Source organism: Notothenia rossii (genome assembly GCF_949606895.1).
Source record: "Notothenia rossii genome assembly, chromosome: 7".
Lineage (NCBI taxonomy): Eukaryota > Metazoa > Chordata > Actinopteri > Perciformes > Nototheniidae > Notothenia > Notothenia rossii.
Genome location: NC_136905.1, coordinates 27,402,885 through 27,428,372, shown reverse-complemented (window position 1 = coordinate 27,428,372; position 25,488 = coordinate 27,402,885). Strand labels below are relative to the sequence as shown.

General features: G+C 40.5%; 1 protein-coding gene across 3 annotated transcripts; it reads left to right on the top strand.

Moving 5' to 3' along the window:
* The first annotated feature begins 1,229 nt into the window (after positions 1 to 1,229).
* Positions 1,230 to 25,488, top strand: mroh1 (maestro heat-like repeat family member 1). 3 transcript variants are annotated; one of them, XM_079694354.1, is made up of 45 exons: positions 1,230 to 1,577; positions 2,744 to 2,855; positions 3,065 to 3,210; positions 4,501 to 4,632; positions 4,737 to 4,899; positions 5,559 to 5,657; positions 5,793 to 5,944; positions 6,135 to 6,275; positions 6,412 to 6,504; positions 7,624 to 7,702; positions 9,975 to 10,088; positions 10,527 to 10,600; positions 10,733 to 10,855; positions 11,049 to 11,156; positions 11,666 to 11,810; positions 12,101 to 12,141; positions 12,539 to 12,680; positions 12,896 to 12,948; positions 13,117 to 13,224; positions 13,846 to 13,965; positions 14,089 to 14,211; positions 14,309 to 14,455; positions 15,293 to 15,319; positions 16,767 to 16,889; positions 17,322 to 17,401; positions 17,495 to 17,636; positions 17,787 to 17,882; positions 18,208 to 18,312; positions 18,516 to 18,651; positions 18,911 to 19,023; positions 19,217 to 19,369; positions 19,538 to 19,594; positions 19,726 to 19,823; positions 19,931 to 20,096; positions 20,276 to 20,445; positions 20,562 to 20,699; positions 21,256 to 21,370; positions 21,538 to 21,684; positions 21,953 to 22,019; positions 22,226 to 22,347; positions 22,696 to 22,845; positions 22,941 to 23,075; positions 23,304 to 23,406; positions 23,742 to 23,807; positions 23,892 to 25,488. In XM_079694354.1, exons 1-45 carry the CDS (start codon positions 1,560 to 1,562, stop codon positions 23,966 to 23,968), a joined length of 5,019 nt encoding a protein of 1,672 aa, XP_079550480.1. In that variant the 5' UTR covers positions 1,230 to 1,559; the 3' UTR covers positions 23,969 to 25,488. The 3 variants fall into 3 exon arrangements, with proteins under 3 accessions (XP_079550480.1, XP_079550481.1, XP_079550482.1); XM_079694356.1 differs by lacking the exon at positions 1,230 to 1,577 and adding an exon at positions 1,953 to 2,273; XM_079694355.1 differs by lacking the exon at positions 15,293 to 15,319.

The following is a 25,488-nucleotide window of genomic DNA, read 5'->3' as shown; positions in this document are numbered from 1 at the left end:
AGGGGGGTGCTGAGGGCGCTGCAGCACCCCCTAGCGGCAGGCAGGGGGTGCGGAGCTCCCCTGTCTGAATTATTATTTGACGGTTATTGCTACTCCCGCTGTGCATAATCTGTGTAATATGTAGCCAATAAATTCCACATTGTTGGTAAAATGATATTTTGGCCTGCCCCGAATGTTTTTTCTGTAGCCCTGGACAATTCTACCTCAATAATATAATACATTAACCGTGCTTTACGTGAACCTCATCAAGACACTAGAAAGGACGGCAGGACTGTAATTTCCCGTGTTCAGTGAATGCAACAGAGGCAAGACACCAGACCAATCAGAGAGTTGGATGGAAATAAAAGTGTGCTTGTGTCATTCAAGCTCGCGGCTCTGTGTGTGTGCGGAAATAGCGCATTTAGTGTGTGTGAGAGAGGGGGAGAGAGAGAGGGACCGGTGCCAGCAGCAGGGACCGTGTTGTTAGCATCTGGTTAGCTAGCTGCACTAACGGACATACGGAGCTGTTTGTTCCACAACAAGCTGGAGGAGAGCTCTCCTCTCAGACTGAGAGGCTCAGGTGAGCTAAAGGACTCTCTGAGTGTTTAGACAGTTAACTTTAGTCTAAGTTATCTCAGTGGGTCTCAAACGGTTTGGTCCAAAATTATTCAAAAGATTATTTCCGCGGCACACCTTCATATGATCATTATAGTTATAAAAAAAATAAGAGAATAAAGGAAGAACAATTATGAAATACTATATGGCAGTAAAACAAGAATACAGTTTGAAAGGGGAGTGATTTGTAAAATATCCATAAAGAAAAAGAACATCTGCTTACAGTTGTGTTTCATCTGGGTGTTGAGAGATGTATCCATAGATCTCTTAATGTTGCTCTCAAAGTGCATCAGATTGATGCTTTTAACTTCAATATTTAAAAAAAATCTCCCCGGGGGAGCATCCCCCCGGACCCCCCTAGAGGAGGTGAGGTCCGCTCCCCACTCGTAAAAAAATAGCACTTTACCCCTGCCAATATGCCGTGAGCTGATTATCGAGCCTTCATTGTAACAGTCGCGGGTTTACTGTGTGTTTGCTTGTGGGGAGTTTTTTTATGCATGCTCTATAGTGCCCGTAATATTGTTCACTGGAGTCCAGCACCTCAGCACCCCCACTCAAAATACCTTCCCGCGCCTCTGGCTCTACCAGTGTCACCACCGAGTTGGAGAGCAGCGCGATGATATTCTCCGCCGCCAGAAAGGCACACTGGTGCACCTGGTCGGCCTGGCGGGCGACATACTCTCTGGGGGAGCTCGACTTAGGGCGCCGTTCTGTTGCGACGGAGAAGGGGACCTCATGCTCGGCCGCCAAACCATGCCCCTGCTCCGACTCTGTCTCCCCCGTCCGGGGGAGAGGAGGGAGGGGAGAACCGCACGGTGAACCATGGAGGGAGACGGGGTAGGAGTCGTCCGACTCCTGCCCGGAACTCGGCTCCAGGGACATGCTGCCGTCCACGTGCTGGACGGGCCAATCGTCCTCGTCGGCCGCAGCAGCTAGAGCGTCCGCTCTTCGCTTCCTGTCGGCTGATGGGAGACGGGCACAATGTGAGTAAGCGACCTGCTGGCTGAGAGCCGCGTCCGCGTGCTCTGGCCCCAGGCAGGATTCGCACATTGCGTGCTGGTCATAGCTCATGATATATCCTGAGCCACATCAGGGACAATTTCGGACGCAGTTGTTGCTCATGATGTTTAATGGTTCTGTGCTTCAGTAACTTCCGAGGTTTGCTGAAGAAAAGAGGTAGCAGATTGCCGGACCTCCTTCCTATTTATACCGGAAGGAGGCCCGAGGGCGGGGCCCACCTTGCGGGTGAGCGTGGACTACAAGTGTTTCAGTGCTGCGCGGGTGCGCAGGGGGATTACCCAATAGCGATAGCCTTAGAGGGCGAAGCCATATACGAAATAGAACCTGGTTTAAAGGTACTTGTTGATACACACAGACATGAGAAACATACACCACGAGAAAAATAAATAAATTACGAAGTGAAGCCATGCATAATAGTCTCCAAAAGGCACTCTCTCACCCTACTAAAGCAGACTAGATCATGGTTTGTAGGTTGAATAGCAGCTCTATGTGCTTCAGTTCTATGACTGTCTGACCACGCCCCCTTGCCTGATGCGCTCGTGCTGTCCAGAAGCACATGACCAGGCGTGTTTACACCTGCACTGACAGACAGGCACACAGCGAGCACACTTACAGGGAAACCTATTGTTTCAAACCGAGAGAAGAAGCAGTCGTCAGAGGTAATTATTCAGCCGACGTTTACTAAGACTTGATAAGTTATCCTAATTAGCAAAGCTCTTGTTTTCCTTCATTCTGCGGTGTGAGGACGCTGTCTTCCGTAGCAACAGATGCTACTGTAGGTTAGCATGCTAACAAGTCTGCAGCATCATCTCTCCATAAGGTTAAAGGCGCATAAATAATTATAACACAAGCTACAATAGACAAGACGTCAAGAATATACTTGGACAATAATGAGAGCCGTTTTCTTTCAATGTCAGCCTCATATAGCTTTGTATTAATAATAGTTGTTTTCTACTTCGTGCTGGTTTATTAGGAGGTGGTGTTAGTGGCTAAAGAGGCGGCGTAGACAGGTAACTAAAGCGTAGACAGCTGAAAGGATAGTGAGATGTTGCGGTCTGCAAAACCACTGAAAGGGTCAAATTAATTAATATATTTACTTAGTATCTACATATCGTGTTATGTTCCTTAGCTCCAGGCAGCCTCTGCCCATCTGTATCCCAGGAGGGAAGCTACATCCTCGGCCACAGGCTACAGGAAGCCATCCCTCTGGCTGTACATCATGGAGGACACAGATGTGGAACGTGAGCTCCTCTCTTTTTTCCCCAATTTGTATTATCTCCGCCTCTATTCATCTACAGTTGTGAATTTGCTCGGATTGTTCTGAACCATGCATATTTTTCTCAGGTTTTTCTAGTTTTCTAGTCATTTGTGTTTAGGGCCTCTCCTTCTTGTGTTTTACATTTGAATCTCCATACTCATATTTCTCATCATTCTGTGGTTTTCCCTCTAGAGGTGACCCTGGCTCTTCTAGACGCGGCCACTGATAAAGACTCAGAGGTCCAGGAGCAGGTCAGGAAGTCCATGTTGACCCTGGGAAAACAGCAGCCAGACAGAGTGTTAGCCATGTGCCAGGACTACTTGCTGAAACACCCTAAGGTAAATCGCCAGGAAACAGCTCTATCCCACCACTTCGACTGTGTGTGTCTAAGAAACCATACCGTGGTAACCAGTGGACATAATTATCAGTACACACTCTTGTAGCCCTTGCCAAAAGAGCCAGATCGGCATGACTGCTATACATGAGCATGCTTTTACTACCATTTACTCTCCTTTAGTTCTGGTATTGCCATTAGTGTCTGGTCAACACCATCTGGGAACTTTTCAACAGTTAAAGTGCTCTTTTGCTGTGACTGCAGTCTGTAACCCCAGTGTACAGATTAGAAGCTACACAAAAACATTGAACACCATTAACTTCTATGATGGAAATCTCTGTGTTTTGAATTGAATTGTGGTCATGTGACCCCCTGTTGTACGGCTAATCTGTGGAATCTGGTCATACCTAAAGGGCCTCTAGCATGTGGTTTTATTTCCCACACATGCAACATGTAAACTTGTGTGTATTTGTGGTGCATTTCTGTCACAGAGAGAATCCGATTTTCCGCTTGAGGTTTGACTAATGAGAGTCAAGCAGCATAAATCAATATTAATGTACATTTTCGATTCATTATATTGATATATCAATCACTAATTGGTCTATGAATGATAGAACATAATTAAACTGTTTCACCAACAGTCCAAAAACAGCAATATTTCAGACTGACTTAAATTATGAATTGTACAAATATTCAAAATAGATTTCTGCCAATTGAGCTTAAACTTGAGTCTTAATGTTACAAGTCTTTAATCCACTGGAGTTTCCAAAAAACATACATCCACATTTTTCTTTTTAAACAGGTTTTGTCAACATAATTTCCAGAAGCTGTACTATAATACAATTGAGATATTGTATGACAAATATTGCTCAATTCTTCCTCTAACCTGCTTAGATTTGACCTGCATGGGCCTATAGAAATAAAAGGTTAATTTCCTGGTCCTTATTTTGTATTTGTAACACATCAGCTCCTAATAAATGTCCCAATAGAGCTCTGAATCAGCTTGTGTGTGTATGATCTTATCATACAGTCTCAGCCCATGACTGTGATTACAGATGATACACTGGGGAAATATCTAGGGAAACATCAGTGACACTGCACAAAGAATGTCCTTTTTCATTGAGATGTTGTTGAATATTCTGTATTGTGTATTATATTTAGACTACGTTGCAGTCAGTTGAATACATTGAACTTAGCTGTGACATTATTACTTCTCAGTTTTGTGTTAAAATAGATATTTTCTTTTATTCCTTCTCTTCTTGTCCCTCCTTTCTTCTCCGCCGCCTCTTTGTAGTTGGTGGTGAGCCACAGAGTTGTGATTCTTCAGACTATTGAGCTGATTGTGGGCTGCAGGATAGAGGAGATCAGTAACCCCAGGATCAAGAGTATCATCTCTCTGGCCTCAGATGAGATGACACGAACAAAGGTAAAATGTCAGATTTACATTTTTTGTTTGTTTTTTGTGTAATGCAGAGTGAAGATGATGAACTATGGTCCTTAATGTTTTTTCTGCCTTTCTGTTTCCCTCAGGAGGTCATCCCTGATTGGCAGCAGGCAGCCAGTAATATTTTGGTCGCTGTGGGCAACAAGCACATCAATGACATCATGGAGGAGATACTAAGCAAGTTTCAGCCGGGGCTCCTTCCTCACTTCTTCGTGGTCAAGACACTAGCCAACCTTTCAGATTCCAACGGTAAGAATATATTTACTTAAGGAAGTTCAATCAGTTATTGAGTGATGTTGAAAAGACAAAAACCTGTTAAACCTGTTTAAAACAGCTTTTATTGGACAAAATGTTTGCACACCACCATAGTTTATTTGTTTAGGAGCACACAACATTGGTCCCATACGACATCCACTGCTTCTGCGTGCCTTACACATTTGTATGCATGTCTTCTTCATTCTAAATGTGCATTTACTGTGATGTAAAACCAGCATTCAGTTATTATGCTCCAAACTGCAGATCCCCTGCAAATCTTGCTTATTTTAAATCAGGGCTATATAAATAAACTTGCTGGCTTTGCCTTTAATATTGGAACATATAAATATATACTATACAGTATATAATAGATATCAAATCATGACTCCTTATGAACATTCTAAATGCTCAATAGGACTTGTATCAGTGGCTGCTTCTGAGTAGCTATCCTTGTAGTTCTTTGTGTCAACTGAATTAGATTTATGTTGACTTTTCAGAGGAATTAGCTAGAGTAACTGTAAATCAATGACCAGTACAGAGATACAGAGTTCCCTCCATGCTTTTCTGTTAACAATTGGTACAATTTCTCCTAGCACGGAGGAAATGAGAGCTAATAAGGTCTAATTTATGCTGTATTCTTCCTTGTTCTCTAGTTTATGGAATGGTACCCTTCCTCAATGCTATTCTGGGCACCATGCTGCCAATGCTGAGCATGGCCAAACAGGACAACATGAAGTGGGTCTTCTCTTCAGGTAAGAACCTCCCTACAGGCTTTTATCAAATCTTCATAAATGTTGAATAATATAATATCCTTCTCCTAAAACACTTAAGGTTCACATGGTTTTTCACTCTTCCTAATTTCCCTTTCCCTCTGTTTGTTTCTGCAGCTCTGTGTCACTTCAGCGACAGTATCTTGGAGTACCTTGCCAACCTGGACAAAGCTCCAGATCCCACAGTCAGGAAGGACACATTCTCCAGTGAAATCTATGCTGCTTTCGACATCCTCTTCAATAACTGGTTACAAAGCAGGGAGTCAAAGGTGAGCTCCCTGTAGAAAAACATTGTCTATTATCTTTTGAGCTTCATGATTTCTTCTTCACCTTTTTCCATGGCTTCCCTTTTTATGTATTCCCTATTCACACAGTTCTAGTAAAGGTTACTATTTAGTGAATCTATGTCACATAATCTCTGTAACGCCTGTCACCTGACTTCCTGTCTCTGTGTTCCAGTTGAGGTGGACAGTAGCGGAGGCGGTGGGCTCTATGAGCCATCTGATGGCCAGTGATAAACTGGAGGAGCAGATTCCTAAGCTCATTCCTGCCATCCTGTCCCTGTACAAGAAAAACAACGAGCACTATATCATTAGCAAGGTGGGTTTGAGTTTGTAGTGCAGTGCATTTTGTTTCATGGCCATCATTCACAACTGTCTCCTGACTTTTATGGGCATTCATTCTTTATTTCTGCCAATTAAACTTTGTTTCACTTCTTTATTCTGCCTCCACTCAGAGTCTGTGCCAAGTTCTGGATGCTTCTGTCAGCATGAGCAGCAGAGTGCTGGAGACACAACTGGACAGTCTGCTCTTTGCCCTGCATCAACAGGTACACACATACTAAATCAAACAATGCAGCACATCACAGACACATGACACGGACGCTCATAAAAAAGGGACAATTTGCAGAAATCATACTCGTCAAGATGTTCTGCTGTTCTCATATATATACCTCCAATTGTCCAATTCTAGATGGGCTAGTAGCATACAGTATATTGTGTCTCGGTTCCTTTACCAACGTTTTGGATAGCCTATCGGGGTCTGGTATATCTCCATTATGTCATATGATGTTACTCTGTGAATGAATGAATTGAACTGAATCCATACCAGGTACCGTTGGTCAGACCATCAAGCTCAGCTAGTGCATTTCTTGGAGACCTAATGTGAAACGTTTGAAATGGTTAATAACTAACAAAAAAAACGGAAGTGAGAGTGCCCAATAACATCCTTTGAGCAAACCACAAGCATAACATTCTTAAATTAGTACATCACATCACCTTCACGTGGATCTGTGTGGTATGACCACTGTCAGTTGCTGGTTTCAATCAGCACTTTCTATCACACTACTTAAGTCTGTGTCATACTGGCTGTAATGCAGTCATTGTGCAATGTCAAAATCCTTCTGTTTACTGACAGAACGGTTCACCTCATAAATCACAACTCTGAGGCTAAGCACTGGGCATACTGGGTTTGCATCTCACTGTAGGTTCACCTTAAGCGGCTTTCTTTTTGAAATGTGTCAAATGACTGTCAGGGGCGCTGCAGTCAGATGTTTGCATAACCTTGTGACTGAGCTGCCCTATGCCTTGCTATGTCGCAACACGTTACCACAATGAGTCTTCCAACCATATGTGAGCATGATCTGGATTGTCTTGTGAGTGTTTCATCAGAATGTTACAGCAGCATAATCTTAACCACACCTACAGATATTCCTATCTCACTGATCCGACTCAAAACCTTAAAACTGTTTAGCAGGTCAAAGGTATTTTCCTCATTATTATTATTATTATTATTATTATGACTGCTGCAAAGGTAATTGATTGAGGTAAACATCTGGCCATTACCATTGAGATGTAATAAACTTGTTCTATGTAATTATTTAGACATGTCAGAGCTCACCAGAACTTGTTTGAGGGCTCAAGTTGACACATCTCCTTTCAACTACCAGGTTTCTGCACCAATAGACTACAGTAACCCTCCGACTGTCAAGAACCACAACGAGGTCCTCCGCTGCTTCAGCTTACTAGGTACTGAAGCTTTCATATACAATTTGGTTCATTATTTATACAAGAAGAGTGTGATGACCAGGTTAATTGTTTGGTAATAGCTAAAGGTTGTTTGACAGCATTTCTATCTGTTTTAGTTCTATGGAGTCACAAGATCAGTAATGTGATCAGCCATTAGCCGGACTCAGCGTCCAGCACAACATAATCATATTAGCTGTGGCTGATGGTCCACTTCTCTTCCCTTCAACATCTTGTTTTTCTTGTCTCCATGGTATTTGTGTTTTGTCTTACACTCTGTGTGAGTAAAATATAAATTCACAAATAGAATTTTTGAGATCAACAAATTATTTTTGATAACACAAATAAAAACTGGAATGCCTGATCGCAAGATGTAAATGTTGTGATTTTCAAAAATGCCATTTCATATACAGTGGGGCAAAAAAGTATTTAGTCAGCCACCAATAGTGCAAGTTCTCCCAATTAAAAAGATGAGAGAGGCCTGTCATTTTCATCCTAGGTATACCTCAACTATGAAAGACAAAATGAGAAGAAAAAAATCCAGAAAATCACATTGTCTGATTTTTAAAGAATTTATTTGCAAATTATGGTTTAAAAATAAGTATTTGGTCACCAACAAACAAACAAGATTTCTGGCTTTCACAGACATGTAACTTATTCTTTAAGAGCCTCCTCTATCCTCCACTTGTTAACTGTATTAATGGCACCTGTTTGAACTCGTTATCAGTATAAAAGACACCTGTCCACAACCTCAAACAGTCACACTCCAAACTCCACTATGGCCAAGACCAAAGAGCTGTCAAAGGACACCAGAAACAAAATTGTAGACAAGGTTGGGAAGACTGAATCTGCAATACAGTAGGTAAGCAGCTTGGTGTGAAATCAACCGTGGGAGCAATTATTAGAAAATGGAAGACATACAAGACCACTGATAATCTCCCTCGATCTGGGGCTCCACGCAAGATCTCACCCCGTGGGGTCAAAATGAGAAACAAGAACGGTGAGCAAAAATCCCAGAACCACACGGGGGGACCTAGTCAATGACCTGCAGAGAGCTGGGACCAAAGTAACAAAGGCTACCATCAGTAACACACTACGCCGCCAGGGACTCAAATCCTGCTGTGCCAGACGTGTCCCCCTGCTTAAGCCAGTACATGTCCAGGCCCATCTGAAGTTTGCTAGAGAGCATTTAGATGATCCAGAAGAGGATTGGGAGAATGTCATATGGTCAGATGAAACCAAAATAGAACTTTTTGGTAAAAACTCAACTAGACGTGTTTGGAGGAGAAAGAATGCTGAGTTGCATCCAAAGAACACCATACCTACTGTGAAACATGGGGGTGGAAACATCATGCTTTGGGGCTGTTTTTCTGCAAAGGGACCAGGACGACTGAACCGTGTAAAGGAAAGAATGAATGGGGCCATGTATCGTGAGATTTTGAGGGACAACCTCCTTCCATAAGCAAGGGCATTGAAGATGAAACGTGGCTGGGTCTTTCAGCATGACAATGATCCCAAACAAACCGCCCGGGCAACGAAGGAGTGGCTTCGTAAGAAGCTTTTGAAGGTCCTGGAGTGGCCTAGCCAGTCTCCAGATCTCAACCCAATAGAAAATCTTTGGAGGGAGTTGAAAGTCTGTGTTGCCCAGCGACAGCCCCAAAACATCACTGCTCTAGAGGAGATCTGCATGGAGGAATGGGCCAAAATACCAGCAACAGTGTGTGAAAACCTTGTGAAGACTTACAGAAAACGTTTGACCTCTGTCATTGCCAACAAAGGGTATATAACAAAGTATTGAGATGAACTTTTGTTATTGACCAAATACTTATTTTCCACCATAATATGCAAATAAATGTGATTTTCTGTATTTTTTTTCTTCTCATTTTGTCTCTCATAGTTGAGGTATACCGAGGATGAAAATTATAGGCCTCTCATCTTTTTAAGTGGGAGAACTTGCACAATTGGTGGCTGACTAAATACTTTTTTCCCCCACTGTCATTTATTTAATATATCTGTAGATTATCTTATTTTTACTTGGACATTTTTTTTTATTTGCAAAATATTTTCCACATTTCTTTTTTTTTTCATTTGTGTAAGGGGTTTTACATTTACAGATTACACATTGACACAAAGATTGTCAATCTGTTCACACAAAAAACTAGTAGAACAAATAGACCTGGAGATTCCTGTGTTCCTGATTTGTATGAATGAGAAAATGATGGGATTTTACATTTGAATCTCTTTCTTTCTAACTCCTTTCCACTCGTCTCTCCAGCAAACTCCTTCCCAGACCGGCTGGTCATGTTCGTTCTTCAGAAGTTGGAGAACAGCAATGAGCGTAGCAGGCTGGGCTCCCTGGCCGTCCTTCGTCACTTCATCAACTCCACCAGTGAGAAAACACACTTGAGACTTTCATAAACAACATTTTGCTGCACTCAAAAAACGATTTGCCTTCCTTCTTGCCGCACATACAAGGAGTTATATTCGTTGTCGAAAGTTAATTTAATTAAGAAAAGGAAACTCATTTTTTTTCTCATTTGAATTGAGAATTTAGTTTCAGGGTAGGCCAACAGACATTCAAAGCTATATTACAAAAAAATCTCAAAAGAAGTTTAGAATAAAATAAGATTCTGCACAGCCCACATGCATCCCCAACAGCTCCTATTATCTGTTACTACACACACATCACTGATTCATTTGGCATGATTAAATTACTCATTCAGTCGTCTTCTATCATATCAAACTCACGTAGTCTACACAACCCTTATTATTTATCTGTTCATTCTTATGTAATTATTTGTGTTTGTGTCTAATTGTGTTATTGCAGCTTCCACAATGGAGAATAAGAAGCTGCTGATTCTGGCCAGCATCAGACAACCAATGGCTGACCACAGCAACAAGGTAACACACATGCAGACACACACTCTCTATGTGACCATTGAATAACAGAATCACAGTTTCTAACAGTTGAGTTTTCCTTTCGGTATGATTTTTGTTGAGACAATCATAAGAATGTATCTCTGTGTGTCTCAGGTGAAGAAGCGCGTGGTGCAGGTGATCAGTGCGATGGCTCATCACGGCTACCTTGAGCTGGAGGGGGGGGAGCTGCTGGTTCGATTCATCGTACAACACTGCGCCTTACCTGACACATATCAGGTACAACTTCTGTTGGATTTAACCTTAATCAGTGGATTTGTTTGAAAGTTCATATAAAGCTGAGCGTTTTATGAGAAGGTGTAGACTTACAAGGCTTACAAATCAAGTGGATCAAACTTGAAGCCTATTTACATTTCTCGATAACATACTTAAGATTAGAATCTAAAACATGAATCCATCTGTGTGTCTCCAGAGAGGCCAGAAGCCCGCAGATCCAGAGGAGGTGACCAACGAGGCTCTGAGGTCGATGTGCGACAACACCCTGCACCTCCTGACCACCACTGTGGGACGACTCGCTGATGTACGTAGACAATCCATTAGGGCTGCTCAATTAATCGTATTTTAATGGCAATTACGATTATGGCTTGCAACGATTATGAAAACAACATAATGGAAATATAACGATTATTTTTGTATTAATTTTATTTTTTTATTGGTTTTTCAGTTGAGTTCTACTTAAAGTTCATGGTAATCAACTGTTAAAAACATACTGTTCAAAAAAAATCTTCTCCAATAAATGGATGTTTTCAAAGTAAATGGATAATCGTTTTTAGTAATCGTGATATCAATTGACCCAAATAATCGAGATTATGATTTTTGCCATAATCGAGCTTCCCTACTATCTATTGCTGACGGATTCATCTGGGTTCCCAAAAAAAATGAACGACTGTTGTTTGTTTCACTGTTGCATTTTTTTTGAAGCTGTAAAACAGATTATTTCAGGTTAAATGAACAGCAGTTGTTGTCCATTGTATGTCTCAGACTAATTAACATTGATTAGAAATGTAACGTATATTTTGTTGTTTTCAGGTGCTGTGGCCGAAGCTGTTGTACTACCTGACCCCCCCTCAGTTCAGCAATGCCACCATGCCTCTGTGTAAGAGTCTGATCGTGCTGGGCAGCAAGAAGAAAAGTAACCAGGAGCCCAACTTCAACATAGACTTTACTGTGGAAGGTAGGGGCAATATTTACCGACCACATGCATGTACGGTTGGGATGCAAATAATCCATTATTCTCGTGATTATTTCTTCTATAAAATGTCAGATAATAGGGAAAAATACCAAAGTGATGTCTTTGACTTCCTCTTTTGCATGACATCTTACTTAAATGATTAATACATATCCAAAACAGTTGTTCCATTTAGATACAAAGACAGTCCTAAAGAGCAGCTTTGAGAAAGTTACCATTCTTATTGTGTTTCATGATCACAACATCAAGTAAAATGTGTCTTCTCTGTCCTCCAGTCAATCTGCCCTCTCCTCAAACACTAATGGTCAGGCTGCTGGTAAGTAAATCCAACTCTATAACTAGAACACATTTCTTTTATCTCTGGTAACTTTATATGGAGCCAAACTTTCACATCTTTTTGTCACTAGAGTTTAAAGCAAAGGCTTACTGAACATCCAGTCTTAAACAGCTGAAGAAATAGAAATACATTTAGTATAATATAATGAAATCTAGGGCCTGTGTTAGACAACTATTTGTCATGCCTAATATCATCCATTGTCGAGTCTGAAGTTTACACATTTTGACTTCAAATATTGTAATTTTAATATTTGGAGCTGCTCTTTCTGTATATTCAAAAGAGTAATATACTAATTCTACTCAAAATGTAATTAGTAATCTGAACACCCCTGTCTGGTATCTGTGTGTCTTTGTGTGTGTGGTGGTTTGTGCTCCAGGTGAATGCAGCGTTCCCGTTCAGCAGCAGAGGTCACGGAGCTCCCTCCCTCTCTCTCCTTCAGATCCTCTGCATCAACATCCACCCCAACACAGAGATACTCTGGGAAAAAGAGATACCTCCTCTGCTCTCCATTTTAGAGGGTATGAACATATTTGAACATGATCATTTCTATGTTTATATTTATGAAATAGCTTTGAAGGAAGCCTGCTTTCCTGTAGGAGAAACCAAGTGGATACTTGCTGTGCTTTTTTAACAACGTTTACACATATGTAGGGTGCAGATGTTTTGGGATCCTTTCCCTTTTTCTGTCTAATGAACATTAGTTTTAGTCTGCCTGTGTGTGGTTTGTTTTCAGAGTCAACAGCAGAGAGCCTGGATAAGAAGCAGTGGGAGGAAAAGTTGCTGCAGGTGGGCTTGTTTACTCTATATGAGAATATTATCCTAAATATACTTTGCTCTTAGACAGCCCAAGTCAGACTAAAAATTCCAATGTTTTCCCCGGAAAGATTGTTTAATGGAGTAAACATTACTGTCTGACTCGATTAAGTGGATTTTCTTCTAAATTCTTGTCTCTAGCTCTTGTCTAAGACGCTGTCTACTATTGATGATGACAAGTGGGTGTGTCAGCTGGCAGCAGAGGCCACGAGATACCTCTCGACATATAACAACGCCTTAGAGGAGAAGGTAAGAGCTTCAGCTTTTTCACCCACAAATCAAAAAAGTGAACTCAATCTATTGTTTTGTTTTGTTAGCAGTAACATAAAATAATTTGACATGGTTTTGTTGTTTGTCGTGCGGCTAGGCCCTCACAGTGAGCCTAATTTAGAGCTTCATGTTGATCATAATAAAACTCAAGATGCCGACTGTGTTCAGTGGTGATTCCCATCCTTTAAGGCTCATGACCCCCTCAAACAAAGCTACGCCTCTTTATGAGAAGGGGCAGGTACAATAAGATGTTGTTCTCCCTGCTCCTTTCCACCATGCGCTATACAAAAATGAAAGACCAGTATAAGTGTACATGTTTTTGTTTTAAAATAACTGCCATGTGTGGAATAAACAAACAAATGACATAACAGCCCCTGAGGTGAACAGTTAACCTGAGTGTAGAGACTTAATGCTGTTTATTTAACAACAGTAAGTTAAAGATTATTTTAAATGTTCAGTAAAGAAAAATGTATTGTCCAAACTATTTCTTCCCAAACCTGTCAGATGAGAACTGTTGATGGTGAACATAGATTACAAACCAGCACTGATCACATTTAACATCATATATGTAATGTAATTTGTATTTTTCATTTTCTCTAGAGTTTCCTGTATCAATGTATCGGAGTGACTCTCAAACAGTGTTTCAATAAGGAAGTGGTTAAAAAGCAGCTGCAAGAAATGCTCCTCACAGCAAAACACAGTGATGCCATCGAAAGAGAGGTACAAATGTCATACGAGGATTTCTCCTGTGTTGTGAATCTGATATAAAAATGAGCATTTCTCAATGATTGCTATTACATTTTCATGCCTGGACTTCTTGTTTCTGTTCTCTCTATCTGTCAGGGAGTTGCAATGGGGGTGGGTCTGTGTGCCAACAGCCACTTAGAGGGAACTCTGGCAAAACTGGAAGAGTTCGGCAAGTCGGACGCCTTCAAGAAGTCACCGAGCATCTTCAACCTTCTCAAAGTACAATAAACATTCATCATATATCCATCATGTGAAGAATCTGTTGTGCTGTTGTTAAACACGCTTGTGTTGTCTGTCTTCACTTTCCTTTCCTCAGGAACGTAACGATGTCGAGGTAGAGAAAGTGAAAAGCACATTAATCTTGTGTTATGGTCATGTGGCCCTGAACGCACCACCGGAGAAGATACTGACTCGCATCGATCAAGACATCCTCCGCGCCATCAGCAAACACTTCAATACCAAGGTAATGTACATACAAAGGTAACATCACTTTGTTATTAAAGAGACACAAACTGGCAAACAGGGAAGAATGACACTGATAATGAGGACAAACAAGGGTTGAAGTACAGAAAAATATTGTAATAAAAGCTACTTGTTAAATATGATGAACTGGTCTGATTGCAATTCAGAGTTAAAATTGTTTTCTGTTTTCCAAATGGATCCATAGTTTTAAAATGTAAACTGTACCATTTATAATATCAGCTCACTGATTGGTCCTCTATGTTTGCTAGTGGGCGGCTCATTTTAAGACTTTTTCAATGTTGTCAGTTCAGGTTTGTTGCTTCAAGTGTTTTTCCCAACATTGCCCTGAAATAGACCCTGTGATGTCTGTCAGCTTGTTTATTTAAAACTCATTTCTTTATGTGTGTATCTCGCAGTGTTAGGGAGCAAATAGTGACTTTTTTTTATTTTTGGAGGAAAAAAAATCGAAATAATGAATTAATTATATTTTTATTTAACACTTTTATTAACAATACAAAATAACTTTATTGGGGTAAGCCTTAAATCCAGAAAAGCAGTCTGCATTTATTTTTAAAAAATATGTCCAAACATGCTTTATACCTTGTGAAAATGTCCTTCTGTTGAATGAATCCCTATAGCAACGGGGAGGCAGCAGTTAGTATGTTGGTAAATCTGCAGATTTCAGAAGTAACACTGTCGTCCGCTGTGTTGACTTTAGTTAAATCACAAGTCAAATTATGCCATTCTCAAAAACAGCCACACACGCACCTCTGCACACATCACCCAGTTGAGATATTTGTATGTTCTCTCATGACTTTATTAAATCTATTTCACACAGGTTCTGGGGATTAAAGTAGAGACAAAGGTATTGTTGAAGGAACTCCGGGGCCCTCTCTCTCTCCTTCAGCTTTCTCTGTCTCACTTGCCAGTTAACTTTTCTTTATTTCACCTCGCTCTCCTTCCTTACTCTTTTGTGGATTTTTTCTTACAATTCTGCACATGTTGTGGTGATATTTACTAAAACTTTTACGGAAAGTGTCTTTAGGGAAAGAATACACACCTTGCTACAATGAAGTAACTGGTTTTTCTAAAAGCATTTACTTTGCTGTATATTGTATTTCACACTGGTAGAGCACTAGATTTCACAAGTGTCTTAAATATATGGTTAATTTGATGACTGTATTTGACTTCAAACATGCACAGTTAATAGAGTTGACTGGTCAGAAGTGAAAATGCTCTTCCTCAGTGAAATATAGTTTGATGAACATGATCCAACAATCTGTGGAGTATCAAACCCCTTCAGACTGAAAAGGTGGCTGTTTTAAAAGGGTCAGCATTGATTGAGAACAGTGGCTGTGATCAGTTCAAATGGATTCTAGTCATGACCGATCATCGCTAAAAAGAAAACAATTTAATCTTCTATTGCAGCCACTTTTATAGCCCGCAGGAAGTGAGGCTTTGATACTCTAAGCTTCTCTAGATTTGGGTGAATTAATGAAAATACATTTCCTTCGTTACTAGATGGTGTTTCTAACCTTGCATCTAAAGCAAAGTGTGTTCCTCTGGCCGTTACTGAATCCTTTTATAATTATTTTAAATGACCTACATTACTAGCAACATCCTCGCTACATTACTTATGTGTAAATGGGTTTGAGTCAAAAGCTTCTTGTCAAATAGAAATGTTATGGTTTCATTATTTGGCTCCTTTTTAAAGAGCTGGTTTACAATAATGCTGCATTATTTATGCGGTTGTACGCTGTTAGAATGACTTACTGTTTTTTGTTTCACTGCTACAAACTGAGATTGAACTGAAATTTAAAAAATAGCTTTTTATCCAAATTAAAATTAGTATAAAAATCCTTCCCCTTTGGATCCATCTCCCTCCGGTCCAGACACGTTCATTCTTTCTTTCCTTCATTGCCTGATGGTGGATTTTTGGAGTGTGAAAGGGCTTTTGTAATTTCTTGCTAAATCTTAACTGCTCTTTTGTGACTTCTTTAAATAAGAGCCTGCTGGTGGTTTGCTGTCAATCGATCTCTAATCTCTAATCATACAACTCTGATTTCAAGTGTCTCTCCATACAATAGGCATGGAGAATCAATCCCGCTATCCCCACAATTCCGCTTTTTGGATTGATTGCATTGATTGCTTTGTTCTTATACTGCCGGAATGATGATTTTGGATCAATCGCTTGTAGAGTTGCATCTGCTAAACTGGGCTCCAGTTGGCCTTGTTGTTTGCATTCCTGAAAATGCAAATAACCCTTTTCTTCATATTGTGAGCCTACTTGTTTTTGTCCCTCCCTATAACAGGACCTGACTATGAAACTCAGTTTGGTCCAGAGTGTTGGGCTCATAGCCAAAGCCATCAGTGAGTGTGTGAAGAAACAAGGCTACGTCTTCTCTCGCAAACAGGAGATCATCAATGTCTTGCTGGTCAGTAGTCAATTCGGTTTGTTTAACTTTAGGGTTGCAGAATTAATCCAAAACTTGTTGAGATTGCAATATGGACTCGTGCAATATTCAAATTGCAGGAAGCACAATATTAAGTATATATAAGGCTAAATACTGTATGTGTTGAAAACACATCATGATACCGCAAAGATATCCCTGCCTACTATTTGTACTTTACACACTTAACAAAACAAACTGATCCTCTTAAAAACTACTCCATTAACATTTACTATATCTTTCAATGAAAAATAAAAGTTAGGTTTAAAAAAAGATCAATCCCTCTAACATACTGAATGGTATTTAAAGTACTTATTGTTTTAAATGGTATAGCCCCACAAGTCACACATGTTTAATTGTGGATGAAACTACAATTTCTCTGATCTGTATTCATGATGTTATATTTACACTATTCAGGATTTCATCAAGGCAGAGCCAGCTGACTCATTGAGGACTCCACTACGCCATCTTGTGATGACCACCTTTGCCAACCTTACGTATCCTTCAGCTTCAATGTTTATCACAAATGTCCACAAAAACAGGACATCCCATCATTTCCAGTGTTTCATCCTTGACTTGTAGTGCTTCAGGCCTCTGGACCCTGCACTCAGTGAGAATGAGAGCTTCGAACTGCTAAAGGCGTGTGTGAACACTGTGTTCTCTCTGCCACCCGAGATACAAACTCCAGAGAAAACCAAAGAAGAGGAGACACTGGACCCCAAGCAGAGAAAAGTAAGATAGAGATGTGTGCTCACACTGTTTAAACTATTTAAACATTCATTCCTCTCAAGAAAAACACACACACTTTTAAACATGTAAACCTCATTTTGTGCAATATTTTTCTAATTCTGTTATGTTGTATGTCCTTGTTTTTCTGTGCAGGCGCTGTACACAGACACTCTGGCTGCACTGCAGGACCTGCTGAAAAGTTTTCTGGCCAGGGACCCCACACCTGATGGCCTGCAGAACATCTTTAAGGTGATGTTTCAGACTAATCATTCAATTAAATATTTGTATATTTGCATTATTCTTTCGTGGTTTTATTGTTCTTTTTAGACGTGATCTAATTAGTGGCAGATCTTTTTAGCACATTACTGCACATTAGCATCAGCTAGCTGGTACCAAATCCCACCACCACTATTTGTTGTGTCTCCTGTCCTTTATACCCTTGACTTGTGTTTTAGGTTGTCTAATTAAAAAGAACAATTGGATTAGCTAGATGTCCATTGGCTGTGAAGCTTTGCCTGCGGTATGGCTGCAGCACTGTGTTGTCTGACATGATGTGTGTTATTATGCTGTGCAGCACATTGAGTCGTGGTTGAGCTCCGGGCAGGACCACGAGAGAGAGAGGTCTGTCAAAGCTATTTCCCATCTGCTGGCTTTCTACCTGGAAAACCTGAATGTCAAGGTACAGACACACAACACACACATCAACCCTCAGTCTTTGTCTTTCAGGTTTGATATTTAACAGCATTCTTGTAACTCATTCAAATGTGTAATACAGACACCCTAAACAAGGATCCTATCAGTGATAATGTTTGTTTCTTTACCAGCTATTAAAATGTACATTTTGTGACTTTCTTTTCCGGTGTTTCCCGCCTCTCTGTGTAGAACATGGTGACTTTCCACAACCTTGGAGCTCTGCTGGGCCGCCTGTCTCCCCGATGCTCTGACCCTCACCCTGCTGTGCGCACCGCTGCTGTGGACTGCATCTACTCCCTGCTTTACATTCAGCTGCGCTATGAAGGTACAGAAATGTTTACTATGTGTGTTTTACAGTCACTGCATGAAAGTTCACGTGATGTATCCATTTTTGTGATATAACTATGTAAAACTAGAATGTTTATTTATTCAAGTCATTCCAGGAGGGTAAATTAAAACATTTGTATTTCTCACTCAACATATATAATCCAGTTTTAACCTAGATGTTTTACGTCTATGCATTACAAAAACTAGTTTATGCAAAGCTTGCCGTTGACCCGATCTAATTTGTATTTTGTGTGCAGGTTTCTCCCTAGATTATAAGGATGAAGGTGTGGACAGTCTTTTGCTGCTAAAAGAAAAACTGGATAACCCTGACCATTCGGTCTTATATAAAACCTGCTCCGACCTCACCAAGGTAATACTCAGCACGGCTGTCTTAGACATTCTCCTATAGTACATGTATTCAATCCTTCTGTTTCCCTGCTAAGGAAGATATCTGTTCATTCAATATTGTTTTGTTGTTTTGCCTTTATTCTGCAATCAATATTATCTCTCTTCACTGTTTATGTCAAGATAGACAAACCTGTTTGCATCTTTGTGTGTGTCAGGTGATGAGCAAGCGCCTCCCTCAGCAGCAGCTGACCACGCTGGTGTTCATGTTGTTTGAAGGGCTGGTTGACAGTCAGGCAAACTGCTGCAGAGCCTCGTCTGTCATCCTCAATACTCTGCTGAAGAACAGAGGAGGAGGACTGCAGGAGCTGGTAGAACACTCACACACACACACACACACACACACACACACACACACACACACACACACACACACACACACACACACACACACACACACACACACACACACACACACACACACACACACACACAGGCCTTTGTTGCACCAGCCAATTCATTGCCTCTTTGTATGTCAGGTCCCAGAGATGCTGGAGGTGCTACATGTGCGTCTGCAGAACATCACAGAGGAGCAGGTACCAACTGACAGTGTTTGATATTTAGCATAATGTGAATATTTTTTATAAACGTTTAGCTAATATTTGAAATTCTATCCAATCATCAATGAGCTATCCCTGCTAATCTGTTTCTTTGTACCCATGCTTAGGTGCGAGTGGCAGTGGGACAGACGGTACTAATCCTGGCTTCTCAGCATCTACAGACTGTCGTCAATACACTAGTCAACCAACCACTGCCGTATGACAGGTATATATATCATTTATTATATGTTTCTTTTGCCTTTGTAGGAAAAAGGATTTCTCATAGAACTAAGAGTTTATTTTTTAAATGACTTTATTTTTCTCTTTGTCCAGTTGGACCAGTGAGATGTGGATGGCCTTGGGGGCGGACCCCATCGTAGCCAATCAGATCATGGAGATGGTGATGGAGAAGCTTCTCATCATGGCGCCCTACGTAGACCAGAGGGACTCAATGATGAGAGGAGGGACGACGAAGGTGGCAACCAATCAGCCGCTCGCTGTGAGTCTCAAACTGAATACATCGTATTGCATCAAGCTTGAGATAAAAATTAAGATTTATTTTATCCTATACAATTCCCGTCAACATAATTATGAAAGCAATGCTATTAAAGGGAAATGTTTAAGTAGCAAAAGAGGATGATTCTCATATTTTTGCATGTGTCTTTTCTTTGCTTCCAGATGACATGTGGTCTCAAAGAGCTGTTATTAAATGGCCAGAGTCAGGAGCCGGCACTCAGCCTGTTCCCTCAGCTCTTCTCCTGTCTCACTGTCCGACTGGGAGCAAGTGTCGGGGTCTCGGCACCGAAGGACAACAACAATAAACACACTGCCTCCATCCACGTAGCAGGGTGGGCTTATTTTTCTCTTTAGAGCTGGTAAAATGTGAATGGTATTGTTTGTTCAACCTTAATTTGAAGTGTGTCTGTGTGCTAACTATTAGGTGTCATTTGTTTTTGTGTATCAGGGTAGCAGCTGACGCTCTGCGGATCTTGTTAGCACGGGCTCAGTTAGATGAGGTGATGAAAAGACTGGATGAGGATAAAGCCTGGGATGCAATGAAGGAAGCAAATGCACACGTAATTGGAGTCACACTGCTGGCAAGGTACGCATACGCACACCAGCTGGGTCACTTTGGGATCTCAATCTGAAATGTACAGTTGATAAATGCTGTTACAGACAAGTACAACTATTACATTGAACAGGAGTCAAATCGTTTTCTGTCTCTTTAAAAAGTAAATATGTTAAGGTGTTGCTTGATATGAAAAACACCATCCTTCTGCTTTTGCATTATTCCTATCTAAAATGAGGGCTGATTTTAGATAAGAAAACCTACATTTTTATTTTATCTTTCAGATTAAAATATCATAAAAAAGCAAAACATGTCTTTTAAATGTCTTGTTTTTTTCAGTTTAAAACCAAAAGATATTCAGTTTAATTTGATAAAAAAAGAAAAAGCAGATACTATTCAAATTTTACAAACACAGCCTTTTTGGTTTTTGCCAATCGATTAATCGTTGCTGCTACAATTTAAATGTATGTCCTCGCCAGTACTCCAGCTATCGTTTCATATAGTCTCATAACTAGTAGAAAATGTGTTCCAAATAAATAATTCCTCAATATATATAAGGCTAGAAATAAATGTGTGTGTTCGTCTGCAGGGCGATGGCTAAGCATGCTGGTCCGAGGCTGCCCTCCATCGTGGAGTGTCTGTGTCCGTCACTGAACAACATCTACGAATGCCAGAGAGTCACAGTTACTGCTTTCTTTTCTGAGGTGATGCACTATGAAATATTGCACCTCATTTTGTTTTTCTGTGTTTGAAAGGGGCAGCTAACCGCATACAGTGTAAAAAGAATAGCCACAAATGCCACTAAATAATAAAGAATATCATAACATAGGTATCCTGACACCTCTCTTTTGCTCTCATTTCCTGGATCCAGCTGTTAAACCATCACGTGGTGACGGAGTTGATGTTGATAGATGTGTTGATGAACAACATGATGGAGAGGATATCAGATCCCTGCTGCACTGTGCGCATGCTGGCTGTGCGAGGGCTGGGCAATATAGCCTCGGGATCACCTGAGAAGGTACTGAGCTCTCACACACACATACAACAGAAGGGCTGCACAATTAATGGAGATGTTAACTAAATTGCACAATGGACTTGGTCAATTATAATTCACAGGAAGCACAGTGTTCATAAAAGTTAAAATGTTCTGAAATAGCATTTAGAATCATCATTTATTGTGGAACTGCAGAGACATGCCGACCAACAAATTGTGTTCTTAAGACTTTAAAACATATTTGTTTGATTCTTGGTTCCTCTTTCTAACCCTGGCTTCCTTCTAACACCAGGTGAATAAATATGCCAAGGAGCTGCTGGCAGCCATGAGCTCAGGCATGGAGGAGAAAGACGATCCAGGTAAAGTGACAGCAGTCATTTCTCATGGTGGGAAACATGAGAAAGTTACATTAATCTGAAGTTTGGCTCTCCTGATTTATTTACTTACGTTTACAGTCCAGTGGTTTGGGGTTTCACTTTCCCTCACCACATGTTTATCTTAATCTCATTATTGATAGATTGTCATTCGTAGAAAATGTTTTTTAAGTTCTCTCTTTATCCCTCAGGTAAGCTGATCACCCTTGAAGCCATGTCAGGTCTTTCCAAAGTTCTCCTCTATCTGGACAAGAAGAACGTCCACTTATTAGTGGTCTATATCTTCATGAAGATTAAACCATTCTTGGAAAGCGTAAGTTTTGTCTAAGTTACTCAACATTTTATTTGATTACATATATTGTATGACGTCTAGAAAAAATAAAGGATCAAAGTAACTATTTTTTGACAGTTCTGGAAGTTTTTGCGATTACTTCAGCAAAGAGACCGTTTAGTTTCTTTATCTTATCCAGAGCCGATGTGGGTTGGTGTTCTGTGTCTCTGTTCAACACACACACACACACACACACACACACACACACACACACACACACACACACACACACACACACACACACACACACACACACACACACACACACACACACACACACACACACACACACACAGAGCTAACTAAATATCTTGCTTTGTGCTTCTCCAGGAGAACGATGAGATCCGCTGTGCTTCCATCCATCTGATGGGGAACCTGTCCAAGTTTGGCTCAGGAGAGCCGGTCTTCAAAGACCAGATCCACAATGTCCTGGTCAGCCTGCTGTTACACCTGGTGGACCCTAACCCAGAGGTGGTCAAGGTACTGAGAGAACTAAATGAATAAACTCTGAACCTACAGGGCATACTGCTACATTGTTAAATACTGATATCTATCTTGTTTTTGCATCTGTCCAGGCGTGTAAGTTTTCCATGCGAGTGTGTGCTCCTGTGGTGGGATCAGAGCAGATCACCACCATGTTTCAGAACCACCTCCACGAGGACAAGAGCTTACACTACGGAGAGTTCATCAACGACCTCACCAAGTACCTGGTAAGACACAGACACTCAAACACATGCACGGCTGGAAAGGGGTATCCTGCAACTCCTTTGAAAATAATAAATGAAAGGGATATAAAGCAGGAGGTCGGAAGTTTCTCAGTGAAGTTAGTTGGATTTAGATTCAGCTTTTTTGATGCTATTTAACAAAAAGAGCTATCAAAGTCTGGAAAAAAATGATTGTATATGTTCAACATACACTTTATTTGTTGTGGTTCATAGATTCAAGACTTTCCCGGCATGCTGAACTTCTATCACATCTCCGTCATCCAGTTCTTCAAGAGCAGCTGGGCGGAGGTCCGGGCCGGAGCCGCCATGTTTATAGGTGAAAACATGAACGCCTCAAACTAGTGAGACTGTGTACGGACCACAGACAGTTTGTTCATGGTTGTGTGTGTGTGTGTGTGTGTGTGTGTGTGTGTGTGTGTGTGTGTGTGTGTGTGTGTGTGTGTGTGTGTGTGTGTGTGTGTGTGTGTGTGTGTGTGTGTGTGTGTGTGTGTGTGTGTGTGTGTGTGTGTGTGTGTGTGTGTGTGTGTGTGTGTGTGTGTGTGTGTGTGTGTGTGTGTGTGTGTGTGTGTGTGTGTGTGTGTGTGTGTGTGTGTGTGTGTGTGTGTGTGTGTGTGTGTGTGTGTGTGTGTGTGTGTGTGTGTGTTCGTTCAGGGTTTCTACTGGGGAATCTTCAAGAGGAGCATTTTTCCCACCTCAACATGGGCACCATCACTAAAGGTGATTCAATGCACATCCTTGCTTCCTCCGTAATGTAAGGTCATTCTGTTTTCCTTCTGGTATTGACTGAGTGTTTGTCTTCAGGTTTAGTGATGCTGCTCAAAGATCCAGATCCTGTGGTGAGAGTGAAGGCTGCGGAGGCCATGGGACATTTCCACTGACACACAGAGACAAAGAGATGCATACCAATCATGTGTGGTGGTAGGTCACCCCTACACAGAAAACAAACTACGATTTATATATTTATGGTTTTAAATAGTCAAAAATAATTATTTGCAGTAATTAAATACAGAAACGTCATTCAAACCAAAACTATGACCAAAGCAGGAATTATGTGCTGTGAAACTTTACCAATGTTACAAAATCATAAAAAAAAAACACTGATAATACTTATTCAAAAATACAATGCACATATATTTAGCATTAGCAGCTTTGTCAAGCCTCTTTTTCCACCTAACTATGGTACTTGAAAGGAAGTTTCATTTCGTAGCTATATTTTAGTGACCAAAGACTGTGTTGCTGTATACAGATCACATTCATTTCCTGTAGTGTTTAGCGTTCAGTCTGAGCGACAATACTGAGAGATATACTGTGTTCTTTCAAAGAAATCTACCAAGATGTTTCTAATGATAACATGCATGACAACATTTCCATATGTGTGGTCATACCAGCAATCCATGACAGCGTATTTAATGTGAGTTTTAGTTTCAGACAATCTCTTTTCAAAATGTTTTAGAGTGAAACACCAACAAGATTCATCCCTACAGTCCATTAAAACTCAATGAAGCATTTTAGGTCTATTAAATGGATTGTTACGTTGAGTAAATTATGTTGAGGTCTATAATAGAGAACACGCTGAATGCACTAGAGCTACAGCAGGGCTTTCATTTGTTTTATGTTTTGGAATTGTTTGTGAAAGATAAAAAAACTGGATGGTAAGATGTAATCGCTATGTCCAGCAGTTCAGATCATCTAGCAGATTTGGACAAATCAGACAGCAATAACCCATCAGTAACTACCTTTTTACTTTTTATAACCAACCAGAACAGTGTTAGGACATTTAAGCTTTTTAACCCCACGGACATGTTGGTGCCAAGCTTCCATTTCCAAGCAGTAAGCTCAAACTTCGCAAACTTCCTGAAGTTGGAATCATTGCGCTCCATATTTTCATTCCACATAAGACAGCTATTAGTTTAATACACACAGTTGAACTTTTGATTCTATTTCCCATAATGGGTCGGTAAGAAAGTCCTTTTTTTTGTACCCTTTTTTTTCAGTATCATTAGTGTTTGTTGTTGTAACACTCATTTTAGCCACAGGGGGGCTGGAGTGCACCACTACTCTATTTTTTGAAAGTGCTAAAAGTTATTAAAATGCATTTCTAGTATGTTCAATAACTTGCAAATACACAATACAAACTCGCCTAAAAAAAAAAGTGATGCTTTTAGACCTTTTTAAAAAATGTCCCCATCTTGTGGGTGAAATTAGTCGCTTTATACCATCTGCTTTCTCAGTTTTAAAAAAATAAACTAGTGAATGCTTATTGCCATTACATTTATTTTAGGAGGGATTATACCTTTTCATAATTACAATTTAGTTTACATTTAGGATTATTTATATGCGAGGTGATAATTCTGTGCATTTTTAGACAGGCCAGCCCTCCAGACCTAACTATTCACAA